This window comes from Mustela lutreola, chromosome 1, assembly GCF_030435805.1.
Source record: "Mustela lutreola isolate mMusLut2 chromosome 1, mMusLut2.pri, whole genome shotgun sequence".
Taxonomy (NCBI): domain Eukaryota; kingdom Metazoa; phylum Chordata; class Mammalia; order Carnivora; family Mustelidae; genus Mustela; species Mustela lutreola.
The window spans coordinates 219394243-219420120 of NC_081290.1; the positions used below are offsets into that span (position 1 = coordinate 219394243).

General features: G+C 47.1%; 1 protein-coding gene across 3 annotated transcripts in view; it reads left to right on the forward strand.

Annotated features, from left to right (window-relative positions):
- The first annotated feature begins 1415 nt into the window (after positions 1-1415).
- Positions 1416-25878, forward strand: part of ME3 (malic enzyme 3) — a 219176-nt gene continuing 194713 nt past the window's right edge. Inside the window, exons 1-2 of one of the 3 annotated variants that reach the window (XM_059187140.1) lie at positions 1416-1710; positions 2034-2231. In XM_059187140.1, coding sequence (XP_059043123.1) covers positions 2049-2231 — 183 coding nt within the window. In that variant the 5' untranslated portion in view covers positions 1416-1710; positions 2034-2048. The remainder of the gene's footprint in view (positions 1711-2033; positions 2232-25878) is intronic. The other 2 variants (XM_059187132.1, XM_059187123.1) reach the window with 2 other exon arrangements.

Here is a 25878-nt window from a genome sequence, read left to right on the forward strand (position 1 = left end):
AGAGAAAGGTCATTGTATCAAGCCAGGCAGACTCATTCAACAAACAGGTTTGGACCATTTGCTGTGTGTCAGGAATCAAAGACGAAAATACACCCTGACACACAATTTCACCTCTCAAGATTTGTTGACTAGTGGGATGATGTGCACATATAAAAACAGTATTGAGAGGAAAGTATCAACCCAAACTGTTTGTTTGTTTGTTTGTTTGTTTGTTTAAATCATGTATTGGCTTACGTAAATCTGCAGTTCAAGGGTTCACCATGTCTGCCGCTGCCCCTTCCTAGATTCAGGATCCTCTCCTCTCCCTCAGGAAGAATCTCTTTCAGTCTTCTTTACAGTCCAATCTTTATGAAAGTGGCTGTCCCTTTCCTTCATTCACCCAACTATCAGTTGGACAAAATTATACAAAATTTACTTCTCAGCTCACACCCTGAGCTGAGAAGTGAAGATACAGACGTTTACAGGCAAAGAGCCTTTCCACATGAAACTTACATCCTAGATGGAGACAGACAATAAATAATTAGAGAAATGAGCTAATGACTGGCTCTGGCAAGTTCTGTGAGGGGAAAAATCCTTCTCTCTATAGTCCCTCGTGGAGGCGGACATTGGATGAAGTGGAAGAAAGGCCTTCAGTTGACAGTTTTGTGGAGACCAGAGAGAATGAACACTGTAAGTAGAGGTGACAGCAAGTACAAAGGTCCTGGGGTGGGAAGAAATTGGATGGGGTGGAAACACAGGAAGGAGCAAGTGTGGTTAGAGTGCAGTGAGAGACAGAGTGGGATAGGGTTCACCCTATCTTCAGATTCACCCGAAGAAGTTCATCTTCTTCAGGTTCACCCGAAGAAGTTGCAGAAGACAGGCTGTGGGATAACCTATAGACATCCAAAAGAGTTTGGATTTTATTCTACATACAATGAAATGTTTGCTTTAAAAGGAATCTCCTGGCTACTATGTGGGCAAAGTATAAAATTAAATTCAGGACTAGATGGACCTCAAATCCTTGTCTGTCCACAGCAATCCATGCCTGGGCTCCACAAGGTACGCAGGAGCCCTTTTGGTAACTGTAGATCCTGTATCAGTGATGTCCCATAGAACTTCCCGCAAAGATGTAAATGTTCCCTATCTGTGCTATCCAATCCCAAGCTGCTAGACAGGGGCTCTTGAGCACGTGAAATGAGGCTAGGTGTGACTGAGGAAATGGATTTTTAAAATTTTATTCCATTTAAATTATTTAAATTTATAGATCCACATGTGGCTAATGGCTATTGTACTGTGCCGTGCAAAGCAACACTGGGTGTCTGGGGATTTCAGCTTTGAAACCCAAAGCCAGGGCCTTCCCGCAAAGGTGAGTGAGCAGAGGGCATGTTACTCCCTAAACGCTAACACCCTCTGTGCGTTCAGCTTGTCAAGATGGAGACGATCAGGAGGCATTCTGAGCTTCATTTTGCCCCTGGGGAGGCACGTGCACAGGGTTAAGAGGCGCCCCACGGGCGTCCTCAGGGGAAGTCCCGCACTGCGAACAAAGGTTTGGGGACCTCTCTTTCCAGAACACATAAGCCCTGCGCTCTCGCGGCCGCGGGTGCGGTGCAGCCCTTGGCAGGAGGAGAACATCGGACCGCAGCGCCTTGCCCCGCCTGCGACACCCGCTCCGGGCGCAGGACAGGTGGGCTGGGGAAGGAAGGATCCGCGAGCCGCCGAGCGACGTTGGAGGTTCGGGGCCCCTCGCCGAGCAGTTGCCTCTTCCTCGCGGGGATGGGGGCGGGGGTGGCGCGGGCAGTCACCCGCACCGGATCTGCTTCCCGGGCTTGCTTTCGCTTTGGCGGGGGCTTGGCTAGGCCTGCGCACCGCAAGCTAGCGGAGAGAGCCGCGCAGGTGGCGGCCGAGGACGGGCGGAGGCTGGTGCCTTTCGCCCTTCAGGACCCGCTGCCTTCTGCCCGAGGAGGCGTCCCGGGCTCTGACTCCGTGCCCTGAAGCGCGCGTGGCTCCTGGTTGGCCGTCAGGCACCCCTGACCTTGGTTTCTCCCCGGTGCCAGGTCTGCGCAAGGACCATGGGCGCCACGCTGGGCACGGGCGCGCGGCTGGCGCTCCTTCGGGGCCAGGCCTGCGGCGGCGTCCCGCGCTGGACGCCGTCCGCGTCCGCCCGCGGCTGCCACTCCAAATCCGGCCCGGCTCGCTCCGTGCCCCTGAAGAAGCGCGGATACGATGTCACCAGAAACCCGCATCTCAACAAGGTAACGGTCCCGGAGGGTAGGGTGGCCCTAGCCGCTGTCCTGTGGCGGGCCGGGAGGGGCGCCCCGCCTCCTGGGTCTGGGCTGGATCCTCCCAGGCGCCCTTCCAGAGGTTTTCCATTTTTGTCCTGCAGAGAGGCTTCGCGTTTGTCGGTTTGGCTCCCTCCCCTCCTTGCTCTTCTGCGAGGAAAGCGGTGACCGGTAGTGCAGGGCGCCTCATCGCTTCCACAAGAACAATAAAGACTGGTTACGGTCCTCTGACCAGTCTGACCTGTGGTGGGAGCTCCGCCTGAGGTTAGCCAATTCTGTTGGTCGCGGGTAGTTCATTTAGCCTCTGTCAAGCACGTTTTCTTATCTGTAAATGAGAGACAGTTGCCCCTGGTGTGTAGTGAGATTTAGAGAGAAAATGGAGGCAGAGTTCTTAGCATAGGACCTGACACCCAGGGAGAACAAATGTCAGCTACGGTTATAACTGTTATTCTGAGAAAAAGATCATTTTTGAGAGCTGGGGGGAAAAGGAAGGCTAGAATTACAGAACTTATAGACCTTAATGGCCATCAAAGATCCTAATTCAAACCTCTCCTTTTATAGATGAGAAAACAAAACAAGGAAAACTAGCTCAAGGTCACCAGCTAGTTAGTTCTGGCCCTGCCACTGGAATCCAGAGCGTGGTGCTGAAGATTCTGGGAGTAGAGTTTAGTATTACTGGAGTTAAAGCCCTGGAAGCAAAGAGACCTTGATTTAAGGCCTGTCTCCCCACACCTCCTCAAATTAACTTGGGCATCTCATTTAATACCTACTTTTACGTAGATATTTAGGTTCAACTTTCTCCTGCCTAACATGGATATAGTGACAGAACCACCATTCTTACCTCATCTGGTTATTGTGACAATCAAATGAATTACTAAACTTGAAATACTATTTTAAGCTATATAGAGTGCTTGATAAATAGGTAATCACTACAAAATAAAATTTTTAATAATTTCTTTGACTCAGAATTGCGAAATGCAAGTGAGAAAACACATGTGGAAAGGTTTTTTTGAGAAATAATATTATACAGATGCTAAGTATTAGGATCATTTTCTACAGAATTAATAGAAGAAGCTAAGGGGAAAAAAAATCTTTCAACCTCTGCTTATTGCACTGCTCCTTGGTCCCCCCACAAAAGACTGTAAATCTTTTGTATATTACTACTTTGGGATATTTAAAGTGTCTTATGAATTGTAATTGCTTTGGTAGCAAACTGGCTTGACCAACAGATACCTTTTACTAAATATGTAGAGAAAGGATTGCAGGCAAGGCTTGACCCTGCAGTGCAGATGGCGTCTCTAAGGATGCAGGTTCTCTCTGGCTCTCTGTTCTGCTTCTTCAATGTCATCTTTGTCCTCAGGCTTCAGGCAGTGGAGTCTTTCACCTCAATGCTGGCATCATCTCCTATCTCCTTTTCCCACACCGCACTGTGCAAAGATAGAAAGACATTTTCTTTGGGAAAGGAGGATACTTTCTGAAGCCTCAGAGATCATTGACTCTGATTGAATTCCCTTCCTATCCTCCAATTTTCCTAATTTAAGCCAGTCAGGGCTCACCCCTGAAATTAAAGCAAAAGTTTAAGGTAGGACCACTCCAGCTGGTTTAGAGTAAGAGGATGGGATTCCTCCACAACAAATCTGTGTCCTGTCATCAGACAAAGAAGGGGTTGGTACTGGAAAGCAAAACAATAAATTCCCACTACAGACTCCAGGGGTTTTGATAATACTTGCCTTAGAAGTACTGGCATATTATCAATCACCACTTACTGCTTTGGGACTAGTTTAAAAAAAATAAAGGAAGGGCTTGAATGTCTTCTTTTTTAGCCCTAAGTTTGGGGCTCCTTAAAAACACTTTTCCCTTGTCCCTGATATAATTTTTTCTCCTCCTAAATAGTAAAAGTGGGACATTGTCCATAAATCTAGGGGATCGGACCCTTTTGTAATGTTCCAAAATCTTTATATGTCCCTGAAGTCCGTTGATGCTGGTCTGGGGTGAGGCGGGTATCTGGGGTGATGCAGAGGGCTGGAGGAGGAGCAGTGGAAGGAGAAGCAGGGCAGGGAGCTGCTGAGGACGCCCTTCACTTCCCTCTGGAGCGTCCTTCTTGCTGTTCGGCTGACCTACAGCACTCAGAGAGAGTAGGCTCTTTCCATCAGCCAGCTGGGGCGACCTGCTGAGTTAAACAGAACAACTGAGGTTATCGCTGAGAACATAAGAGAATGGCAGCTTGGCAGGGAACTGCACTTAGAGGGTGGGTCTGTGGGTGGATCCTCCCCCCCCCCCCCCAGATTGTGAGCTCCTCCAGGGCAGGGGCTGTGTTTCATGCATTTGTGGTGGCACAGGGTAGTTGCTGGAAGATCTAGCAAGGCCATGGACATGAATATTAGCATTACATTCTTGCAGTGTGTTTACTAGATTCTTTTTAATTTTTATCTTTAACTATTTTTTTAAACTGATGTGTGGTTGACATACAGTGTATTAGTGTCAGGTGCGGTTGTTGCCAGAGGTGAGGGAGGTGGGGGGATGGGTGAAATAGGTGAAGGAGATTAAGAGGTGCAGACTTCCAGTTATAAAATAAGTAAGTCACAGAGATGTAAAGTGTATGTGTTCACTAGATTTGCATCCCACATTATGAGTATTTTTCAATTGCACGTTTAAAATTTTTTAATTTAAATTCAATTTATTTAACATATACTATATTATTAATTTCAGGGGGTAGAATTTAATGATTCATCAGTTGCATACAAATGCCCAGTGCTCATTCCGTCAAGTGCCCTCCTTAATGCCTGTCACCCAGTTACCCCATCCCCCCCCAACCTCCCCTCTAACAATCCTCAGTTTGTTCCCTAGAGTTAAGAGTCTCTTTTGGTTTGCCTCCCTCTCTGTTTTTATCTTATTTTATTTTTTCTTCCCTTCCCCTGTGTTCATCCATTTTGTTTCTTAAATTCTGCATATGAGTAAAATCATATAGTATCTGTCTTTCTCTGATTTATTTGGCTTAGCATAATAGCCTCTAGTTCCATCCACATCATTGCAAATGGCAAGATTTCATTCTTTTTGATGGCTGAGTAATATTCCAGTGTGTGTGTGTGTGTGTGTGTGTGTGTGTGTACACACCACATCTTTTTTTTATCCATTCATTTCTCAACGGACATCTGGGCTTTAGATAGGTCAGGAGAGACATTTAAGAAGCTTGAGGGCAGAGCATTGTCAGGAGGTGGAATTCTCCAGAAGAATAGCTGCTAAATAGACCAAGCACCACCGCTGTTCTATAATGAATGGATCTGGTTACTGCTCTGTCATAATCTCAATGCGAGATCCGTGACAAGCTCAGGGACCCCTCTGCCCTTGTCACACCACTGTTGTAAGGATCATGGGAGATGCCTGGGAAATCATTTTGAAAACTGTGGTGAGATAATCAGATGATCATGTGGACACTTCCCAGAGCTGGGGCCGGAGGAGCCTGTAGAGAAGACCTAGTCTGGAAGTTTTCAGATTATGGGTCACAAATTGTGGGACTTGAAGTTAGCTTAGTGGGTCTCACCAGCATTTTAATTTTTTTTAAAGTGGTACAAGCTTCGGCAGCACATATACTAATTTTTTAAAAAGTGGGTTAGAATAGAATTTAAAAACAGCAAATGCATTAAACGTAATAAAGAAGAGTGTTAAATCACCATGTGAAATGCTGATCTTCACTGTGGATTTTTGTTTAAAAAAACAAAAGCTTTTGAACATTGTTGTTCTCATTCAACACGTCAGTTTCAGATGAGGGAACAGACTGAGAAAGTCAAGTAACCTCACAGAGACTGTCATTTGTTGCACAAGTGGGCAGAAGCAGCCCGCCTCCTGAATTTCAGGCTAGCGAACAGCGATGACATTTCCCATGTACATCTGCTTTGGCTGATTTAGACGGATTCCTAATAATGATAGGGTTGGAACTAGATGATTCTGAGTTCTCTGCAGGAGTCTGTGTTTTCTAAGTCGTACAAATGCTCTGGTACATCAATTTTTATTTCCTTTTTCACTCCTACCACTCATCTCAGATTTGCACTAGATCTTTTCTATTATCCATGGTGACTGTGGCAACAGAGCAGAGCTTTCATTCTGTATTACAAGATGTCAGCCATATTTTACTTACATTAAATAGGCAACGATGTACTCCATTTCATCGTCATAGGCAGGTATCATCCCCATTCTGTTCAGGTAGCAAATGGGCCTTCAAACCATTTCTGGGCTCAACTTACCTATAGCCTCTCTTAGGAAGGGCTGTCCTATTCCCTGCTCCTGAAACAAGATTTGAGCACCACCCCCCCACCAACCCCGCTTGTCTTATTGCTCTGTGTTTGTTTCCTTTTGGCCTGAGCACCTGTTATAAGGTCTGGTTGGTGTTTCTTCCACCCTGGGCCCTGGGTACCCTGCAGACGGACTCTCTCTGACACATGATATTTTCTATATCTGACTTGAGATGCTCAATGAATATTTGCTCTTGAAATGACCTCAATTGAGGCATGGCCCCTTTGCTGTCAATGTTATTAATCCTACTGCCACTACTTTACAGTTAGCCTGATGCCCTCATTGTCTGGAAAAATGCCTACCAATGGCCTGTTTGAAGGAAAAATACCTCCTTGGCTCTTATCTCCCCACACTTAAGGACATTTCACTGCACAAGTCTGTTATTTCCCAGAGCATATCAACCTCCTCCTTTGACCCACATGCCAGTGATGGATTTTTGCCTTCTACCACCCACCAACTGCTTCTTGGCAGTTTTTCTTCTTGGGCTTGATATGCAGGGAAAGAATGAGCAAGAAGAGTGTTTAGATCACCATGATCACACACCTGCGCCTTTCAGGCCGTGGGACCTCCGAGCTGCAGGGCTCTGTAGGTAACCACTTTCCTACGTGGACCTGGCGCCTGGAGGTCACTGAACGTGCAGAGGTCCAGTGGCCAGTGCTGCGGCATTGGCTGCACGTCTGAGGTGGCACGGGTTTTAGCTCCATCTTCTGTACACAGTGGTGAGTCATTAGATTCTCATTTGGTGCCAGCTTAGAACTTGACCTTGCCTCCTTGGCATGAGGGGAATCTGTCCCACACTTGGCTCATCGATCTGTCAGGAGATGGTTGCTGGGGCTATCGAGATTGAACAGTTTGTTGGGGATGCTGCTTTCTGTCCCCAAAGCAGACAGCATAATGTACCTTCGTGAGACCCGTGCTTCGGGCAGGATGTTGAATTGGGCCCCCCTGACTGACAGAGAAACAGTGGGTTCTTTTTTTTTTTTCAATAGCTAAAAAGTTTAATAATTCATTTTTAAGCTTAAGATTACAGAAAATCTCTTCTCAGTTTGGGAGTGATTGCAGCGATGGTCCCAATGTTTTATCCATCCTGTATCCATCATTTTTTACCATGTAACCTCATACTCTTTTACCACTGGGATCAGAGTGTCCTACTATATCAATTGACACTGAGTTCAACCATGTGATTTGAAGCAGTGGGTTCTTAAGTCAACACTGTTTCCATGATGTATCAGTTCATTCTACACTGGCGCCTCTTGTACTGTGACTCAGGATGTTGAAGCGCAAATATTGTTCCAGTATTTTAAGAACAAACAAGCAGAGGCAGGTTGAAATTAAATCCTACCTTGTTGACTACTGTTCTGGCTTCATGGGACTGATAGCATTTGGTGTCAGGGCATTGTGCTTGGAGTGGCTAATGGAACTTGTATTCGTTTGGCCAAAGTTTAGGCAGCTGTGAAAACCCCAGTATGGAGACTTAAATGAGATAGAAGTGTGTTTCTCTAATCAACAAGCCTGGGTCGACAACTGCAGGTCAGTGTGTGGCCTGACGTTGTTGCTGTGTGTGTTGCTACGTTCTGTGGTCCAAGGTGGCTGCCCTAGCCTCTGCCAACGATTCCACACAGAAACCAGAGGGAAGGGGAAACGCCTCTTGAGGGCACAATCTGAACATTGCAGATGTCGTTTTCACTCCCACTCAGCTAGCCAGAACTTGATCATAGGCTGCAGCTAGCTGCAAGAGAACCTGGGAAACGCAGTCTGTAGCCTGGGGTCCGTATGTGCAGCTAACATTTCTACACCATTAAGGATATTGGGGAAACTGCCACAAAATGTTTCTCTTTGAACTTTTAACTTTTTTTTTAACTCTTTTAACTCTTTTAACTTTTTTTTAAAACTCTTTTAACTTTTAACATTTTTAGTGTCAACTTTACCCCAAACTTTAAAATCCATCCATTTCTCTCCATCCCTGCTACCTCCAGCCCTGCCCATCCCTTCATCATCTCGTGTCTAGATTTTGCAGGAGCCTGCTCATTGATCTGCTACCTTCCCATCGTCTTCCTTCAGATTCTCAGAACCACATCTTAGGAGGTTAAAACCAGGCACACATCCTTAACCACTCTCCTTCCTTCAGACCCCATATCCAGTCCTCCAAATAGTTCTTTCGCTGTATTTTTGGACGAGGTCTGGAATCCAGCCCCCGCGCACCATGGCTCCCACCCTGACCTAAGCCACCGACGTTTCTTGGCTGGGTAACTGCAGGGGCCACCTCGCTGCTGTCCTTGCTTCCCCCTGAGCTCCTCTTGTTTACTTGTGCACGGCAGCCAGCACCTCTTGTGCACGGCAGCCAGCGTGATCCTTTTAAAACCGTTTGACCACGTCACTCTTCTGCTCAAACCCCACAGTCAGAGTCCTTAGAACAGCTTGCCTCATTGGACACCCCCTGCCCTCGTCTTTGCTGCTGCCCAGCCTCACTTCTGCCAGCTGGCCTCCCTGCTGTTCCTCACACACCCTCAGCATGCTCCTGCCTCAAGTCTTTGCCCTGGCTGTTCCCCCTTCCTTGAACACATGTCCCCTCAACAGCCACATGTTAACTCCCTCGCTTTCTTCAAGGCTTCTCCCTTTCTCAGGGAGACCCACTCTGCCCCACCAGATGTCCTTGTGAATGCCCTGCACTCTTGGCCCTCCTTAATGTGGAGGGTTTTGATACTTCCTAATGTATTATTTAATTACCTTACTGAAAATACCCTTGTTTATTGTTTGCATTTCCTCATGACGATGTAAGCTCCGTTCGGGCAGGCATTCTTGTCTTATTTGTTCATTGATGTATCGGAGGCACTCAGAACGGTGCCTGGCCTGTATGTGGCGCTCAATAAACAGTTATTGGATGAGTGAGTCATTCAGAGACTTCTGCTGAGGCTTCTTCTTCTCATCCCTTCCCTTCACCTCCCTTTTCACCAAAGCCCCTGTCTTTCACCCTGGTAACTCTTCTTCCCCAGGGCCCCCCTTTGCAGTGTTGATATGCCCAGGATCACCTCTATCTGGATTGTAGATCACCAGGGCTAAGTAAATAACGTTCAGACCAACTTTTGGAAGTTCATGCATCACTCCGGTGACATTTGTATCCTGTGGAAAACCCACCAAATAGTCTTATTTCAAGCTTTGCCCGCATACCATTAGTTTTGTCTAGAGGCAGTATGTTTATTTTCATGTAATAAAATGTTAACACAGGGACCCTGCCACCTGTTCTAAAAATGATTGTAAACAGCGAAATCTAGATCATGGAAATAGCAACGCTGGAGGCACATGCCATACAGAAATACACGTGTTCTGGCTCAGACTTGGGCCAGCTGGCCTCTAGGCCAGTCTAACTCCAGGCTGTCAAGGTAGGGTGTCTGTAGATGCTTTTTTGGGCTCATCCTCAGTCTCCCTGTTTCCAGCTTCTCTTGGTCCTCTTGGACCTTTGTAAGCTCTAGGGCTATGGCTTTATTTTACTTGGCATTTTTGTCATTTCTACCAAAGGTTTATCATCTACCCTCTTCTTTCCAAATGCCAGTTTTGTAGTGAGAGGGGAGAAAAAGGTCTTTCATTCATAGGGCCCCTGCAAGGGGATCAGTCATGTGCGGCACTTCTGTTTGCAAAGACATGGACTATAGTCCACTTCCAGACCTTCACTTTGATGTGTAGAAAGTACATTGGGAAATCCTTTGGGGTGGAGTCTGACTGCCCGTCTGATGCAGAACACAAAAGATGCTCTATGATGGTGCGATGAAAATCTGAGGGATACCCTCCTGTTGGGGTGCTGAGGTCAGTGGTTAAAAGCATGCCTTCATTCTGTACCCAGATGGTTGCCTGGCAGCCTGCTTATAACACGGCACTGACCGAAAGGACTCAGTAAGGAGTAGAATGTACCCAGTCATTTGAGGAGAGGGATTTTTTGATGGAAAGATCGTCAGCTTTGAGAAACTTGAAAAGAGAAAATCAAAGCTGCATTTGCTTTTAAAAGTTTTATTGAAAGCTGGAGGGACTAAAGAATTGAATTGAATGATTAGCAACTTGAGAATATTACTTTTTTTAAAGCATTTTATCTGGATTCTGCACCACTGTTGGAAAGCAGAGCTACATGATGCCCAGAGCACACCTGATCCTGAAACATACTCCCCTGAGGTGTGGAACTCTGGAGGGGGCAGACTCTGGTAGTTCCTTTGGGTCCTTTTTGCTTTGCTCTTTCAGAAAACAGAAGGAGGGTGCTACCGTCTGCATGAGTTCGTATCCCTCCTGAGCTCCTGAGATGTCCCATGACTTTCCCAATAAGAGAAAGGAAGCCAAGTGCCTTCACATCTGAAGAGGAGCTGGGTCTCCACTCACAGTAGACAGTCTCTCCTCCCTCTTTCTCTGGTTTCTGAAGGATGCGGTGAGTTTTCCAAGCCAGATTCCTTCTGTACCAAATTTCCTTCCCTAGGGGAATGTCTTGTGGAGGGAATTTAAGGAATAATGATAGGAATAGCATTTTTTTAGGACATGCAATGTGCCCAGAATTGTTCTAAACAGTTTCTGTGCATTAATTCATTTCATATACTATAGTGTTGCGATGTATGCTCTTACATTCCAGATGTGGAAACTGAGGCCCAAGGAGGTTGGCTAGGTTACCTAACTCACCTAAGAGCATAGGGGCAGAGCTGCATCTCAAACCCAGGCCATCTGGTTGTAAGTCCACGTCCTCCCCCACTGTGATGCACAACCACTTCCCGGGCTCCAAGTGCCCTATCTCTTGAGACTGGCGCGTGGAGTCTGATGTCTCTGGGCCATTCCCTGTCATGGGCCTCTGACGGACTGTTAGCCCTTCCACCGGCTCTGTTAGATCAGACTCCGGGAGCTGGAGAGAACTTCGAGGATCATTGGATGCCTTCTCTTCACCCTTTACATGTGTGTAATTCTCCCAAGACTCCTTTATTTATCAAAGTTATTCAGTCAACATTTGCTCCATATCTGTTTTTTTTTTTTTTTTTTAGATTTTATTTATTTATTTGACAGAGAGAAATCACAAGTAGATGGAGAGGCAGGCAGAGAGAGAGAGAGAGGGAAGCAGGCTCTCAGCAGAGAGCCCGATGCGTGACTCGATCCCAGGACTCTGAGATCATGACCTGAGCCAAAGGCAGCGGCTTAACCCACTGAGCCACCCAGGTGCCCCATATCTGTTCTTTTTTAGGCAGTGGAAACCCAGTGGTGAATACAACCCTTCTTTGGCCTTCAAGGAGCCTATAGTGTAAACAGGGTGACGGTGGAACCAGTTAGGAAGCAGGAAGTTCAATTCAGAAGGTCTGTGTAATGGGAGGTGCATAGGTACTCGTGCTCTCTGGGGCCACCTCTGCCACTCCAGCTTCCTCGATGAGCCACATGGAAGTGACTCATTCATTCCTCCCACGCCTTCGGCATTTAGCTTATGTGGTCACGGCTCTCTCCCACATTTGGTCTCAGTCTACAGACACAGTGTGCATGACTGTCTCCATTTCAATGTCATCTTCAGAGCCAGGACCACGTCTGAGGCATTGCCAAGACCAGACACAATGGCTTCTTCATAGTGTACCTTCAATAACAATTAGTTGGATGAATCCCTTTCCCCTTCCCCCTGAACAGGTCAGAAACCATTATGGTGAAGACAGATAATATACAACCCCATTGGCCATCTCTTCTAAAAAGATGGTGACAATATAAATTATATTTCGATTCTCCTTGGGAGTTTGAGGACTTTGAAAGTGAAGGGAAATCTTTTGTTCTGATCATAGAAGTTTCGGGAATCTACTGCTTTAAGAGAGTCTCCTGCTCTGATGGCCTGCCTGATGTATGTCATCTAAGGGACAGAAGGCTTACGATGAGATTCTTTATTCTAGTCCTTTGAAGACACTAGATTTAGGCCTGCTGTAACTAACAGCAGGTTAAAGGGTTTTGGAGTTTGAAGGAACATAGCTCAAATCGATTGCGTGTGACCTCCCAGGGCCATGGCCTGTGACTAGGTGTTATGCAGCAGGGCACACAGGCTACCATTGAGGGGCTGGGACCCAGAGTTCCAGCTCCAACTCTCATTCACTAGATCTGGGACCTTGGAAAGGCCATTTCATTTCTCTGAGTCTCAGTTTCTCATCCGGGAATGGGGAGGATAACAAAATATATCTATCTCCCAAGGGTGCTTTCATGTTTAAATGAAATAATGCAGGTCAAGCATATTGTAAGTGCTTGGTTAGTTCTCAGTCAACCCATGTCTCTGAAGTTTCTGCTCCATTTTGAACACAAGGCATCACCCTGGAGCGTGTGGACCTGCCCTCTTAGAGCATCTAGTTCCAAGGAGAAGGGAGGAGCAAGAGATCCAAACTCATCTTAAGTCGGCATGCATACTTTCGATTTTGGCAGAGGTTTGCTAAGAGAGGAATGAGTCAAGGAAGAGGCATGTTGGGTGGAGGCACAATAATTTCTCTGTACTTGATGGAGCTTAAGCTGGATGTTCTAGATATTTGTCTGAAAGAAACTTGAGTAAAAATGTCTGTAGCAGCAGAAAACTCAAGGGCCATTTGAAGAGCTGGTACTTCTGAAAGTTGAAACTAGGGTCGAAGGGAGTGGCCACCATCATACCCTGCAGGAATCCTGGGACTTTGTCCCAATATTTTGGCACATCCTAACCAAGGTTTTAAAAACTAACTCTGAAAAACAAATCCAAATTTAGCTCATCTGTTTATCTGCCAGTCTGTCTTTGTAACATGTCTCTGTCTTTCTGTCTATCACTATAGCACTCTCAGTCTCCCGAGATTATGGTATCAAGACAGCAAGACAAGAGCACGTCAGCTCTGGCAGTTTAGCATAAAAGTTAAAATGTTGCTTCAAATCCAGCTAAATCGGGCATGGCGCACCTCACCGAGCTGGCGGCCAGACCGGGCGGGGAGCCTAAGCGAGTCCTACTGTCTCCACACACTTGGCTGTGGTGATTAATAAATCCTGACATTAAAAATATTTTAAATGAGGATCCTCCCTCTGTTAGAATCAGGATGAGCGTGCCTCCAAAGACTATTCACAAATCACCTGGTCCAGCCCTCCGTCTTGGAACAGACAATATCCTAACACATACCACGATTTTACAGGGAGGGTTTCTGAGACCCAGACAGCCTGCCTAGGAAGTGAGTTGAGGCGGATCCTGGCCCTTCTTGGGTGGTGTCTGTGTCCCTTAGACCTTCTGACTTTGAACGGGAGCACTTAGCTTGCCCTCGGAAAATAGCGCCTGAATCTGCCTCACCGACTTCCGTGGAGGGCCTGTGAGTCTCCTCACGGAAAGGAGATGCTTAAATATTGACATTGTCATATGTTGCTCATCTGAACATGTGCTGGTGCAGCTCCTGCTGTCAGCTCTTGGGGGTCCGTTTCTGAAGAGCAGACCCACTCCCAACTCCTACCGCCTTCACTTCAGGTGTTGCGTTTCCCTCTGCAGTAACGCGATCGTGACGACAAAGCATTTGACAGAAAGAAGGCTTACCCCTCACATCGTGCTCTCCCGTCTTACCTCTTTTATTTTTGGTCTTTTCCACCCGTGATTATTTGTTTTGACTAGTAAGATCTCTTCAGGTCACAGGACAGTGAATAGCAATGCTATTACCACCTGATAAAATAGGCACAGATATAGATGGTGTGGGAAACAAAACAAAACAAAACCCTATTCACGGCCATTTTTAGAAACGTGCTTTGAAATTCGCCCATCGGAGCTGAAAGATTTCCACTGTTCTCACACTCCAGGAGCTGGCAGCAGCTTCTCCTCTCATCTCAGGAGCCTTGGGAGCCGCCTGGCTGTGTCTGTGGGAATTGATGGCACGGGTGGACGTGGGGCACCTGCCAGGAGGTGCTGGGAGTGAGGGCCTGCCGAGCAGAGGGACTGTCTGACCTCCAGGAAGCCACCCGGGCTGCAGGGCCTTGAGCATCCTCAGCTGCTCCTTTGTTGACTGAGCTGATCGGTGTTCCAGTGTTCCGTGACCTTCTACTGGTCAGCTGGACACCGAGTCAGGTGTGTCTTCTGGAACTCATGATTGCTGGAGTGATAATATTAGAAATAATAATAATAATAGACACGTACAGAATGCCTACCCTGCCAGGTACTCTTATAGATGCTTTACGTATATTCTTGCCAAGTGGAGAAAAAATGGTGAAGAAAGTCAACTTTTCCTGTAGCTCTCTATGAGAGAGATAGCAAGTCAACGAACAGAAGTATACAGGTGGTTGTTGGTGGTTGAGGGGAAATGAGCAGGGTCCATTTGAGGAAAGAACAGAGGGTTGACTTCGGCGGAGGGAAGACCTCTCAAGGAGACGATATTTGCAAAGGTCCCTAATGTAAGAGGGGAAACCAGGATAAGTGTGTTTTGGGCAGAGGGAACGGTGCGTGCAGAGTCCGGAGGCAGCAAGCAGCTTGACCTGGAAGATTCTGAGCACAGACAATATGCACTCCAGCGGGAGCGTAATGAGCAAGGGGAGGGGGCCGCCTGAAATCCAGGTGGAGAGGACCTCGGGACCAGAGCGTGCAGGGCCATGGCGTCTGTGGGCCTAGCTTCATTCCCAGTACAGCAGGACACTCTTAAATGTTTCTAAGCGAGGAGGTGATAAAGTGGATTTATGTCCATGAAAGATCTGTGGAGAACAGGTCGGAGAACCAGAGTAGAAGCAGGAAGACAAGAAGGGGCTGCAGAATTAATGGGACCAAGAAAAGATGGCGCTGGCACGTGGGGGGTGACAGGGCAGAGGAGAGAAGTGGCTGGGTTGGAAATGGAGTTTGAAGGTGGAACGGATGGGACAGGACCCTGTGTCCTCTTCCTTCAGCTTCGCCAGGACTCCATCCTGCATTTTTCACACTGCCTACCCTCCATGCAGCTGCCCTCTCCCCCACCCCCCGCCATGTACTGCCGTACCTCCTATCCTTCCTCAGCACACCTCATAACACCTCATAATTATAAGGAAGTAGGAGGTTGGTGTTTTACCTTTGGAGCTTAGGAAGTGCTTCTTGATGGGTCGTCTCATTGGATCCCCACAAAAACCTTGAGTCAGGCATTTGTTTTCTAAGCGGGGGAGACCAGGGCCCAGAGAGCCCAAGTGAGTCTCTCAGACCATGAAGGGGAAACAATGAAGGGATCACTTCAGATCCTCTGAGACTTCACTGGTTTATTAAACAAATATCTGTGGCGCACCTTTTGTGTTCCAGGTACTGTGTTGGGTTTGAAAAAGAATGAGATGCATCAGTCGTGATCCTTGCCCTCAGGGAACTTACGGTTCAGACTTAAAACCTCATAAATGTAATGCAGTGTGATAGGCTTTATAGTACATTAAAAATATGCTGTTAATAATGTCCCGTGGAGAGAAAAAAGGGTGAGGTTTCTTAAAGTGGATGACCTTTGATCCTTCTTATAACAGTGTGTTCCATGAAGTGAAAAGGGAAATCTGCTCTGATTTGTCTCCTAACTACTTAATTTTCTTGCTATGTCAGGGCAAATATCTATACGATATAAAGGGGTTCCCTGGGTGGACAGAGTAGGGGAAAGGCGTCCTGAGCAAATATGGCAAAATGTCATGGCATGTGAGGCAGTGTGGTAATTCTGAAGGACAGAGTGTGTAGGGTGTGGAGGCTGGAGAGCAGGGCAGGGGTCAGACTTGGATGGGGCTCTGGGACTGCTCCTTGGTTGCCAGAAGAGTTTGACCTTTATCCTGAAGGGCGGGGGTGGGGGGTGGGGGGGTGGACCTCTTGAATGTGACACTAGGGGATTGGAGCAGTAGGCAGATCACTCTGGCCAGTGGAGGGCACAAGAGCAGAGTATCGTTAAGAAGGAGTTCATTACTGAATGGCAGATGAGGAGGGCCTGATATGGTGCTGGTGAGGTGGGCACAGACGTGAGAGGTGCCAAGGAACCAGAAGTCTGCATCCGTTCCAGAATTCCTTGAGTTCCATCATAGCAGTAAAAGTCCAAGATTTATTGTCAGTATCCCAGAAAAACAAATGAAAACCTAATATTTATCCATCAGGAATTTACACAGCTTAATCAGGATATTATATTCCTTTGTCTTTGCCTAGAATTAAACGGAGTAAAACTATTAATACTGGTTATCTTACACCAGGATCAGAAATTTCGCTTGGCTTACACGTTGTATGTCTTAAACGTTGAAGAATTATTGTAAGTGCAGGATTTCTCAAAACATGAAATTCCACAAGGAGTCCTTTGGCACTGGGGAAAATTACTAATGAGGAATTGCTAACTTGGGCTTGCTTTATTTTAAGTGTTTTACTCTGAATACTGGTGTGACTGGCCTTTATCTAGCTAACCATGGTCACCTTAGCCAGCATTTTGTCCTTATGGAGACATTGCCCTGCCTCCCATATGGTAATTGCCATCTCTGCCCTTCCCCCACCACAAAGATTGGACGAGACTATTTTAACACCAACAGAAGTCCAAGGGCCTTGCTTTTTCTTCCATGTTTTCCTTCAGTCCCCTGGAAAAACAGTAACTCCTCACCTCGAAAATGGAAAGAATATTCATTGTTTGAAAAGTGTATTTTCTCGATGAGACTTTCCTTCCTCTGTTTTTGTTTTTGAGAAGACTTAGGTGGAATAGAAACAAGGATTTGAGATTCATGCCAGATGAGCCTTCCACAGATTTGGCCCTCCACGGGCAGTGTTGCTGCTTTCACCATTGGATTGAACTTTAGCTCATCTTTTTCTTTGCTGAGTGCTGGTTTGTCTTTATGGACCATAATTGCTGGAGAAGGAAAATAGAAAGTCACAAGTTTATAGGATTTTTTTTCTTTTGGGGGGGGAGCTAATTCCACCCAGTATCCGTCACTCGTCTAGGTAAAAAGCTATTTTAAAGATTTTTAAAGAGGTGAAGTTTTCAAAGAATCAGCAGCACAGATACCTCAGTGAGCCAACTCTTGTTTTTCCTACATTCTTCGGTGTCATCTGGGCAAAGCCCTCTGTCACATGTTATGACTATAATCACGAAACTATGAACATCATAGAAAAAGTCCAATGATGAAAACAAGCTTTCCAAAATGAGAATTCTTGGGAGGCTAATAGTCTTAGAGTTCTTGCAGAATTGTAAAAGATCTTTGGTCAAACCCATTGGATCCAACCATGGGTTTCCCAAGACTTTGATCTTGGGAAACTCACTGTGTCCTATCACTGCAGTGGTCGTCTTTAATTCTCTTCTTCTTCAAAGGAGTGAATTTTTATAATGGGCCTAACCCTGTAAGCATTTCATAATATTGTAGCTTCAAAGAAGGAAGGCTGTAAACACATTTGCATCCACTTAGCTGATGGTTTGTAGATCTGAGGGACTCTTCGTTCCCTGCGTTCCACAGGGAAAGCATTTATTTCATTGGTTTTGCCTCTGAAGTGGAGTTCCCAACAACCCACTCAGAGAGGAAATGCTACAGTAATATCTTTGGTAGAAAAACGTCTTCTGATGTACTTGCTCTGGTGTTTGTGGTATAATTCTACTTCTGCCTTAAACTGTTTTATTAATTTTACTGCCACTTTTTTGTTTTCCATACCAAGTGAGTAAGACTTTTCTCCTACTTCCTTCTTGTCTTCTTGGTGTCAGGATGTGGTATTTAGCCCCCTAGAGTTGCATAGGGGTCACTAAAAACTATACTTAATTTAGATACATATTACACATTCATGCTTTTGAAATGTACTAACGTGTGCCTTTCATGGATCCCCGTGAAACAGAAATCAGATCATGTGTGCTTGGTTGACTCCCCAGTTGTTGAGAATGGTGATACTAGCCTCTGGGGTTCAGAAACCCTCTCTTCCCCATTTCTTCCCATCAGAACTAAGGGCTTAAGTCTGGAGGCAAGATCCTGGGGCTAAGGTATAAGGGAAAGATGTATCCCAAAGTAGCAATAGGAGAGACACCAAGCCAGGAAGGAGAGAAGAGAACCTGGGGGGTGGGGAAGTGGGCCAGTGGTGAAGGCCAAGAAGAACTGAGTTGTGTGTCTTGTTAGAGACCATAATAATAGGAAGAACATGACAGACAGGAAGAGAGGTGAAGAGAGAGGAGTGAGGATCAAGGTCCATGATAGGTAAGGTAGGATAGTTCAAGGTCAGAATGAATGACTGCTGGCTGCCTATGGAGCATTAGCATTTTGGTGGGTCTGGGAACCTCTGAAGAGGTAAGGCGGCTTCTTAAGAAAGCCAGACTGGGCTGAGCAGCTGCAGATGGCCCAGTGAGTGCAGGAGGCCTGAGGTCCCAGATGGCGTCATTCGAGCACACAGTGGTCTCAGGCTCAAGCTGTTTCTCAGCCTTGGGCTCACAGCCACTCACCTCTGCATACTGTGGCAGTTGCCCTGCACAGCCGCAGTTTGAAGGACATCAGACACCCACTGCCCCCACCAAAGTTCAAGGATATAAGACCCAGAGGCCCTCTAGCTTTCGGAAACCCCATGGTCTACTCTTTTTTGTTTCCATACTATGGTAGCCATCAGGGTCAGAAGCTAATATGTTCTGTGGATCTCCACCAAGCCGAATTCTCCTATTGTGGGAGTCAGTATACCAGAGATGTCCTTGGAAGAGTCTTGTCTAAGCACCAGAAAGCTTTCCCACAGTCTTGTTTTGTTGTCTCTTCTCTCTATATCAAGGACTTCTCAAATTGTTATCATTCACCTGTACCCCCATCTTACTAGTGAAGGAATGTTAGAAGTTAGGGCAGAAACCTACAGGTGGCTGTGGTTTGACCTTGAGGCCAGAGGTCAGTTCTGGCCTCACATCCACTCTCTCTCTGCCCACTGGCAGATGTTCAGACCACAGGTCCAAAGGTGAGTTCTGATTCCCATCAGCTCCACTCGCTCCGTTCCCTTATACCTCCAACAAACCACACCCACCTCCAGTCACCCACCCAACCACACAGAACCAGAGGACTGTATCACCACTCTCTGCCATCTTGGAAACTTTGAATCACATGACTCTTAGTGCAAAGCTGTGTTTCTAGCTTAATTTGAAAGAATATTCTCATTTCTTTCACCTTAAGTGTTCCTGCTTCATTTTCATGCCTGTGAGCATTTTAGTATGTAGAAAACAGAGGGGAATTCTGTCTACGACTTCACTGAGATCAGCATGGCTGAGTTTATGAATTCTTTTTCTTTTTTTTTTCCTTTGAGAAAAGATCAGCTTTGGATCCAGACACAATAGAAAGCTCAGGTCTAGGATTCTGGGATTTGAACACCACACAAGGGTATCCTCTGAGTCCTTTTTAGGGAAGTCGTCATTTATATCCTAGCTCAGATGTATGCTTCTGTGCCAGCAGTAATCAACTACAACAACATGTGGGGGAGATGTTTCTCCTTGGGACAAATATTTGGGTGGGAGGTTTGTGTTTCAAGATACTGAGCGCTGATGGTAAATAAAGCCATTTTGCTGTGATTCAATCACATCTTACTCATTCTCTTGTAGGATCGTGTGAAGGGAGATTATGTACATTGGGGAGACGCAGGTCATGCTTTCCCATTGAATAGATCTGTTAAAGGAAAAGGCATTATTTCCTTCCCAGCTTCTTTTTAGACTCAGATGAGAATAGAAATCTCATTATTAAAAAAGAACAAAAACAAGAATAACAAGCCTTTGTGGGAAAGCCCTGACTCCTGAGCCAGGAAACCTCAGGCTCATAGAGCGAGGTGAACGCTGGCTAGGGAGAGAAGAGCTGAGCAGCCATCCTTCTTGGCCGTGGATCCTTCATGGGGCCCGGGGACAGGATCCACACCCATCTCCCAGCTTCTGTTTCTGGAGGTCAGGAGATGATTGCTTCCACGGCTCCTTCTGGGCTGACATTCAAAATGGGCTCCATGAGGGTGATTTCCTCAGGGGCTTTCCAGCCAGGGGAGAAGGCAGAGCCATTCACATTTCTGCGAGGAGGGGAGCGGGGAAGGGTCCTTGGAGGAACTCTGGTTTTGGAGTTCCTGGAGGGACATGGTTTTGCATCCCGCCCTTGCCACTTACCTGCTGTGTGATCTTAGTTAGGCTACTAGATCTTTCTCTCCCCGCCTCTCGTGTCTGCAGACCGTGGCTAACTATCCCAACTTCCCAGAGTCGTTTTCAGTATTAAATAAAAAAGGAGGTAACATCTCTCTAAAGTGCTTGCTTAACCCAGCACCTGATGCACCGTAGGAACCCAGCATATGCTCCTTAGCTCCCTGACCCTTTTACTGCTGTTGACATCCCATTATATATATAAGAGTTCCAGAAACCTGCAAGATCATGTATCCTCCAGCCACACGCTGCTCTCCACGGAGCTTCCACCTTCTTTCCAAAGGAGCTTCTCGGTTAAGGAAGACACAGTAAATAATGCCAGCTTCCTTCCATGTGTGCTGTGGGTTGCGATTCCTTCCTTCCTTTCTCTCTCTCTTTCTTTCTTTCTTGCATTTGTTTATAAAAATCAGTAGCAAATGCCGATTTCCCTTTCCCCTGGTGGCTGTAATTGCTGTGTTCCTTTAAATTAAGGTCTTGATTGCAGAAATGAATGCAGCTGTTGTGTTCTCCATCCGCACAACCCCGGGGGTCCCGTGGGTGTCCTGCCTCCGGGGCTCCCAGTTCTTTCATCATTCAGGAGGAGGTTTCCACCTCAGACTCTGGGCTTGAGGTTAGTCTGGAAGGGAACAGCCCTTTGGGCTTTTCACCGAGGGGAAGTGGGAGCATGGGGGGGGGTGGGGGAGTGGTGGTGGTGGCTCAGGTAACCCCTGGGGCGGCAGAGCCGGGCATGGGGGCTCTGTGGGAGCTGGAAGCTGGGTAGAATTCATGTTAAGTTGTTTCAGTAAAGGCAGAACCAGGTGTGTGTGAGTGTGTGTGTGTGTGTGTGTCTGTGAGTGTGCGAGTCTGTGTGCACGTAGTTCAGGATCTCATCTGTTCTCATTCAATGTGCCTATGGTTTCCTTATTTATCGCCTCATCTCCAGTTTCTCCCACTCTGGGTCCAGCTTCTTTGTCAGCCTCCACTAGATGAGATTTTTAAAACATGCTCACTCCCCTTCTTAAAACTTTCTGTGGCTTCTTCCCACCCATAACCACAAGTACAAACTCCCAAACACAATGGCCGAGGCTTTTCTCAAGGGAATCCCAATCCAGCCTCCTCATCTCTCTCCTCACTTTGCGCTCTTTGCCTGCCCACACCAGACTTGCGAATGTTCTCAAGTGCACACCAGGCTGTCCCTCCTTCGAGCCTTTGTGCCTGCTGGTCCCTGGTTCCTCTTAGTTCTGACAGCCCTGGGGTCCCTTCCTCTGGAAATCCTCCCTGACACCTCCAGACATGAATGCAAGCTCTCCCCGGCTGTATCTCCATGTTATGCCACCGCTGTGGCTCTTACCACGTTCTTGCGATGATCTTGTTATTCTCTTCCCAACTGTGCTAGGGTCCCCACAGCAGCGACGGTTCCTTCAGTCCCAAGAGCCTGCCTTGGTGCATCACTCAGTTCGGTGGCTGAGTGAGTTCATGAGTTCACGCACTAAGTGTGTGTGTGTGTGTGTAGATGTTCGCTGTGGGTAAGACCCAGCCGTGGTTGGTCTTGAAACCCTTTGGGGATTCTGTATATAGACCTCTGTAAAGATTTGCTCATTGTGGATTCCATTTTATACTTTTAGTTCTTATGGAGATGCAAGAATCGTAGTGGGCAAATGGCAAATCCTTGCCACACAAATTGTTAGCTTCTCATTTCCTTTCATAGATCCACTCTGGTGGCCTCACGGGCCTCTGAAAGCCTAGATTTTAGGCCCCACTCTGCTGCTTACCAGCTGCTGTGTAACTACAAGCCAGGCACTGAAGGTGAAACCAACACTAACATTTTTAGGGGACACTGCTGTGACATGACTTTCTCATTCAACCCCACACCACCCTTTGAGGTCACCGTTTATTAAGTCCATCTGTCTTTTCTTTCTCTTTCTTTCTTTCTGTCGATAAAGAGAGTGAACATTAGAGAAGTTAAGTCACTTGCCCAAGATCACATACATAGCAAATAAAAGCCAAAATACATGCCACTCTGATTCTCAGACTTGCACCTGTTCTTCCTGATGGCTTCCTCTTCTCCAGATCTCAGTTTCCCCATCTGTCATCTCCTAGGCTGTCAGGGGAGGAAGGGAGGATGGGTGGCCCATGTCTCCTGGTGTGGGGAGTGTTGTCCCCATGGCCTCTGGCCTGGACGAGTCTTCTCTGGAACGAGTGCTGGCTGCAATGGCCAGGCACTGCTCTCCAGCCCAGACCATGACCTTGATCCTCCTCTTTAAGACTGTTTACTCTAAGAGGCAAATACTGGAATACCATAATTAGTTCCATTTATAGGTAGGAAAAACCGAGGCACAGAGAGGGTAATAGGCATCATTAAGGCCTTCCAGGAAATTAAACCTAGAAAGTCTGAGGCCAGACCTCCTTCATGCTGCCTCCCAACACCAATCCACAGAACAGACTCCAGTTCCCTCACCTGTCAGAAGCAATAGGCTTCTGCAAGGGCCCATGGAGGTTTCCTCTCTATTACCCTGATGACTAGTAAATGGTCTCTGCCCCCTCTGCCGGTCACTGTGGGAGCTTCTGCCTTCCCGAGATCTGGGGACTAGGTTAAACAAGGTAGCCCCAGGAGAACAGGAAGGGAAATAACCAAGTCAAAAGATCAGAGTTCCTATCCTGCCTCTGCCCTTTCGCCAGCTCGTGCTGGTCCCCCAACCTCCGTGAGTCTATTTCTTTACAAAATGAGGATAACATCACTGAGTTGTTCTGGGAGTGACATAGGTTCTCGGATATTTGTAAAGCCCTTGCCTTGGCTTGGGCTGTCTTAACAAAATACCATCGACTGTGAGGCTTACATGACAGACATTTACTTCTTGCAGTCCTGGAGGCTAGAAGTCGGAGGTCAGGGTGCTCGCGTGGCCGGGCTCTGGTGAGCACCATCTTCCTAGCTTGTAGTTGGTGGCCTTCTCTCTGTGTTCTCACCAGGCCTTTCCCGAGTGCAGGCACCTGTGCAGAGAGAAAGCTCCTGTGTCTCTTTGTCCCAGCAGAAGAACCCTGCCCTCGTAGCTTCATCTTAACCTAATCACCTGCCAAAGGCCCACCTCCAATCACACTGGGGATTAGGTTTCAACATATGAACGAGTGGGGGGGGGGCACAAATATTCAGTCCGGAACAGCCATCAACCAGCAATATTCATCATCATGAGTTAAAAAGGAGAAGGAAAGATTGCAGGACCAGCTACCAAGACCTCCTAGTTTGGGGGACATCTTAAGGTCACCTGCGAAGCTCTCGTGCCTCAAGTTCACGGGCAGTTCCTAATTCTTTAACAGTGCCTGGTGACATCCAGAACAGAGCAAAGATACAGTCTCACCCCTGAAGAATCGCAGTGAAGAATTTCATCTAAATTAACTTTCATCGTTCCTTATCATCGATTAGAGTTTCAGTTTGTCCCCGAGGGAGCAAGCCAAGTCTCGTGTTCAAAGGCACCTGCCGAAAAGTTTCCCAGAAAGACAACAGTGGACACACCCGCTGCTATCTATGACTTTTCCCCCCCCACAATAAAACCCCAAAAGACTAACAAACAGACACAAAACCCACAACCATTTCCAGCCCATAAATGTGGCCTTCTCTCCTACCTGAGCCTTCATGCAGAGTAAACAACACCTCGGGGGTGGGACTAACAGGCTACCAGCCCCTTTGTTGTTTGGATAATTTTCTTTTGGAGACACAGATCATTAATTTCAAACCAAAAGCCACAACTTTCCTGAATGACAGGTAAGCCGTGGATCGGACTATGAGCTAAGAGCCCTGGGAAGTCCGGTGTTTTTGTTGCTCTCCCGGAGGTCAGGCTGCCTGCTCCTTAGCCCACAGGACCGGCCAGCCCTGTCGGGAGGCAGGTGTGGGGCCTCATGGCTGCTCAGGCTGCTGGGGTCCAACAGTGAGCTCAGGCAGGGGTGAATGTGGCTCACTGACATGCGCTGTGGCCCCCGCATTCCCTGGTTCATTTGGGGAGAAGGATTTATTTATCTTTTTAATTTTATTTTCTTGGCAGGGGGAAGGAGGATTTAAATCCGGGCCTCCACTTCGGACTGACCAGGGGGAGACTTCCCTGAACACCTCTCTCAGGTCTCCCACTTTTTCCCTCCCTCTCCCTCTTCCTTCCCGTTCTCTTGCCCCCAAATGGCTGTGTGTTGGAGTGGAAGGACGGGGTGTGTTTTGGGTAGGAACTGGGGACTGAATTAATGGAATGGATCAGGGTCAATGCGGAGTAAGTGCAAAAAAGAAATCCTCGTTCCTTGTCATTGCTCCCATCTTGGACTCCAAAGGCACTTTGGTGACAGAGTCAGCACAGCACTGTGAGCTGGTGGCCTTGCTCTCATGTCAGCTTGGCCGCTACTGGCGGGCCAGCCACTGAACTGCCCTGAGTCCCGGGTCCTACATTGAGATGCTGGGATGTAACCTTACAATATCGCCATGATAACCCAGTGAGATAGCAGGGGCAAACATGGCTTGAGAGGTCTAAAAGTGCCGTTTATATTAACACCTGTATTAACTATAACATTTGTCCCCAAGGGAGCAAGCCAAGTCTCGTGTTCAAAGGCACCTGCTGAAAAGTTTCCCATCTATCGTAGCACTTTCCCTGGGGCAAGTACTGAACTAAGCATTTTCTAGATACTAACTTTTGTATCTCATGATGACTTCCGGTGGTAGATGCTGTTATTATATGCCCATTGTATAGAATTTGAAACTGAGGCACAGAATGAAGCAACTTGCTGCAGATCACACAGCTACTGAGTGGTGGAGCTGGGATTCAAGCCAGAGCACGCTAGCACCAGAGTCCGAGCTTTCAACCAAGCTTCTGTAAACATGAGCTGTAGTCTTGCAAGGACAAAGAGGCATGGGTCCTGATAGAGTAGATGTTGTCCATCCCATTCCCTGGCTTCCCTTGGTCCATTGGCCTCAGTCCCTTCCCCTGATTTGTGGGCCACCATCCTCTGTGTAGCCCATCTCAACCGCCACCTCACTGGGTCTGCTCTTCCTCCAAGATTCTACACTGTCTCCTATGAAATTCATCTCCTTCCTCCCTATTCCACTGGATACGCAGGGTAGGCACCTCTAGGCTGTTGAATTCTTCTATACTTTCTCCTCACCCCATGTCTCCTGTCCCAAAGTCCTATTGATTCTTCCTTCCCAAAGTATCTCTCAGCTTAGCTACCTGGTGCCACTATCCTGGGCCAAGTCCCACTGCGTGCTGCCTTTCTCTCACTGCACCCTCTTGACAGCTTGCTGCTCTGCTCCCACCTCAACTGACCGCACGTCCTGCCCCAAAACAGCTTGT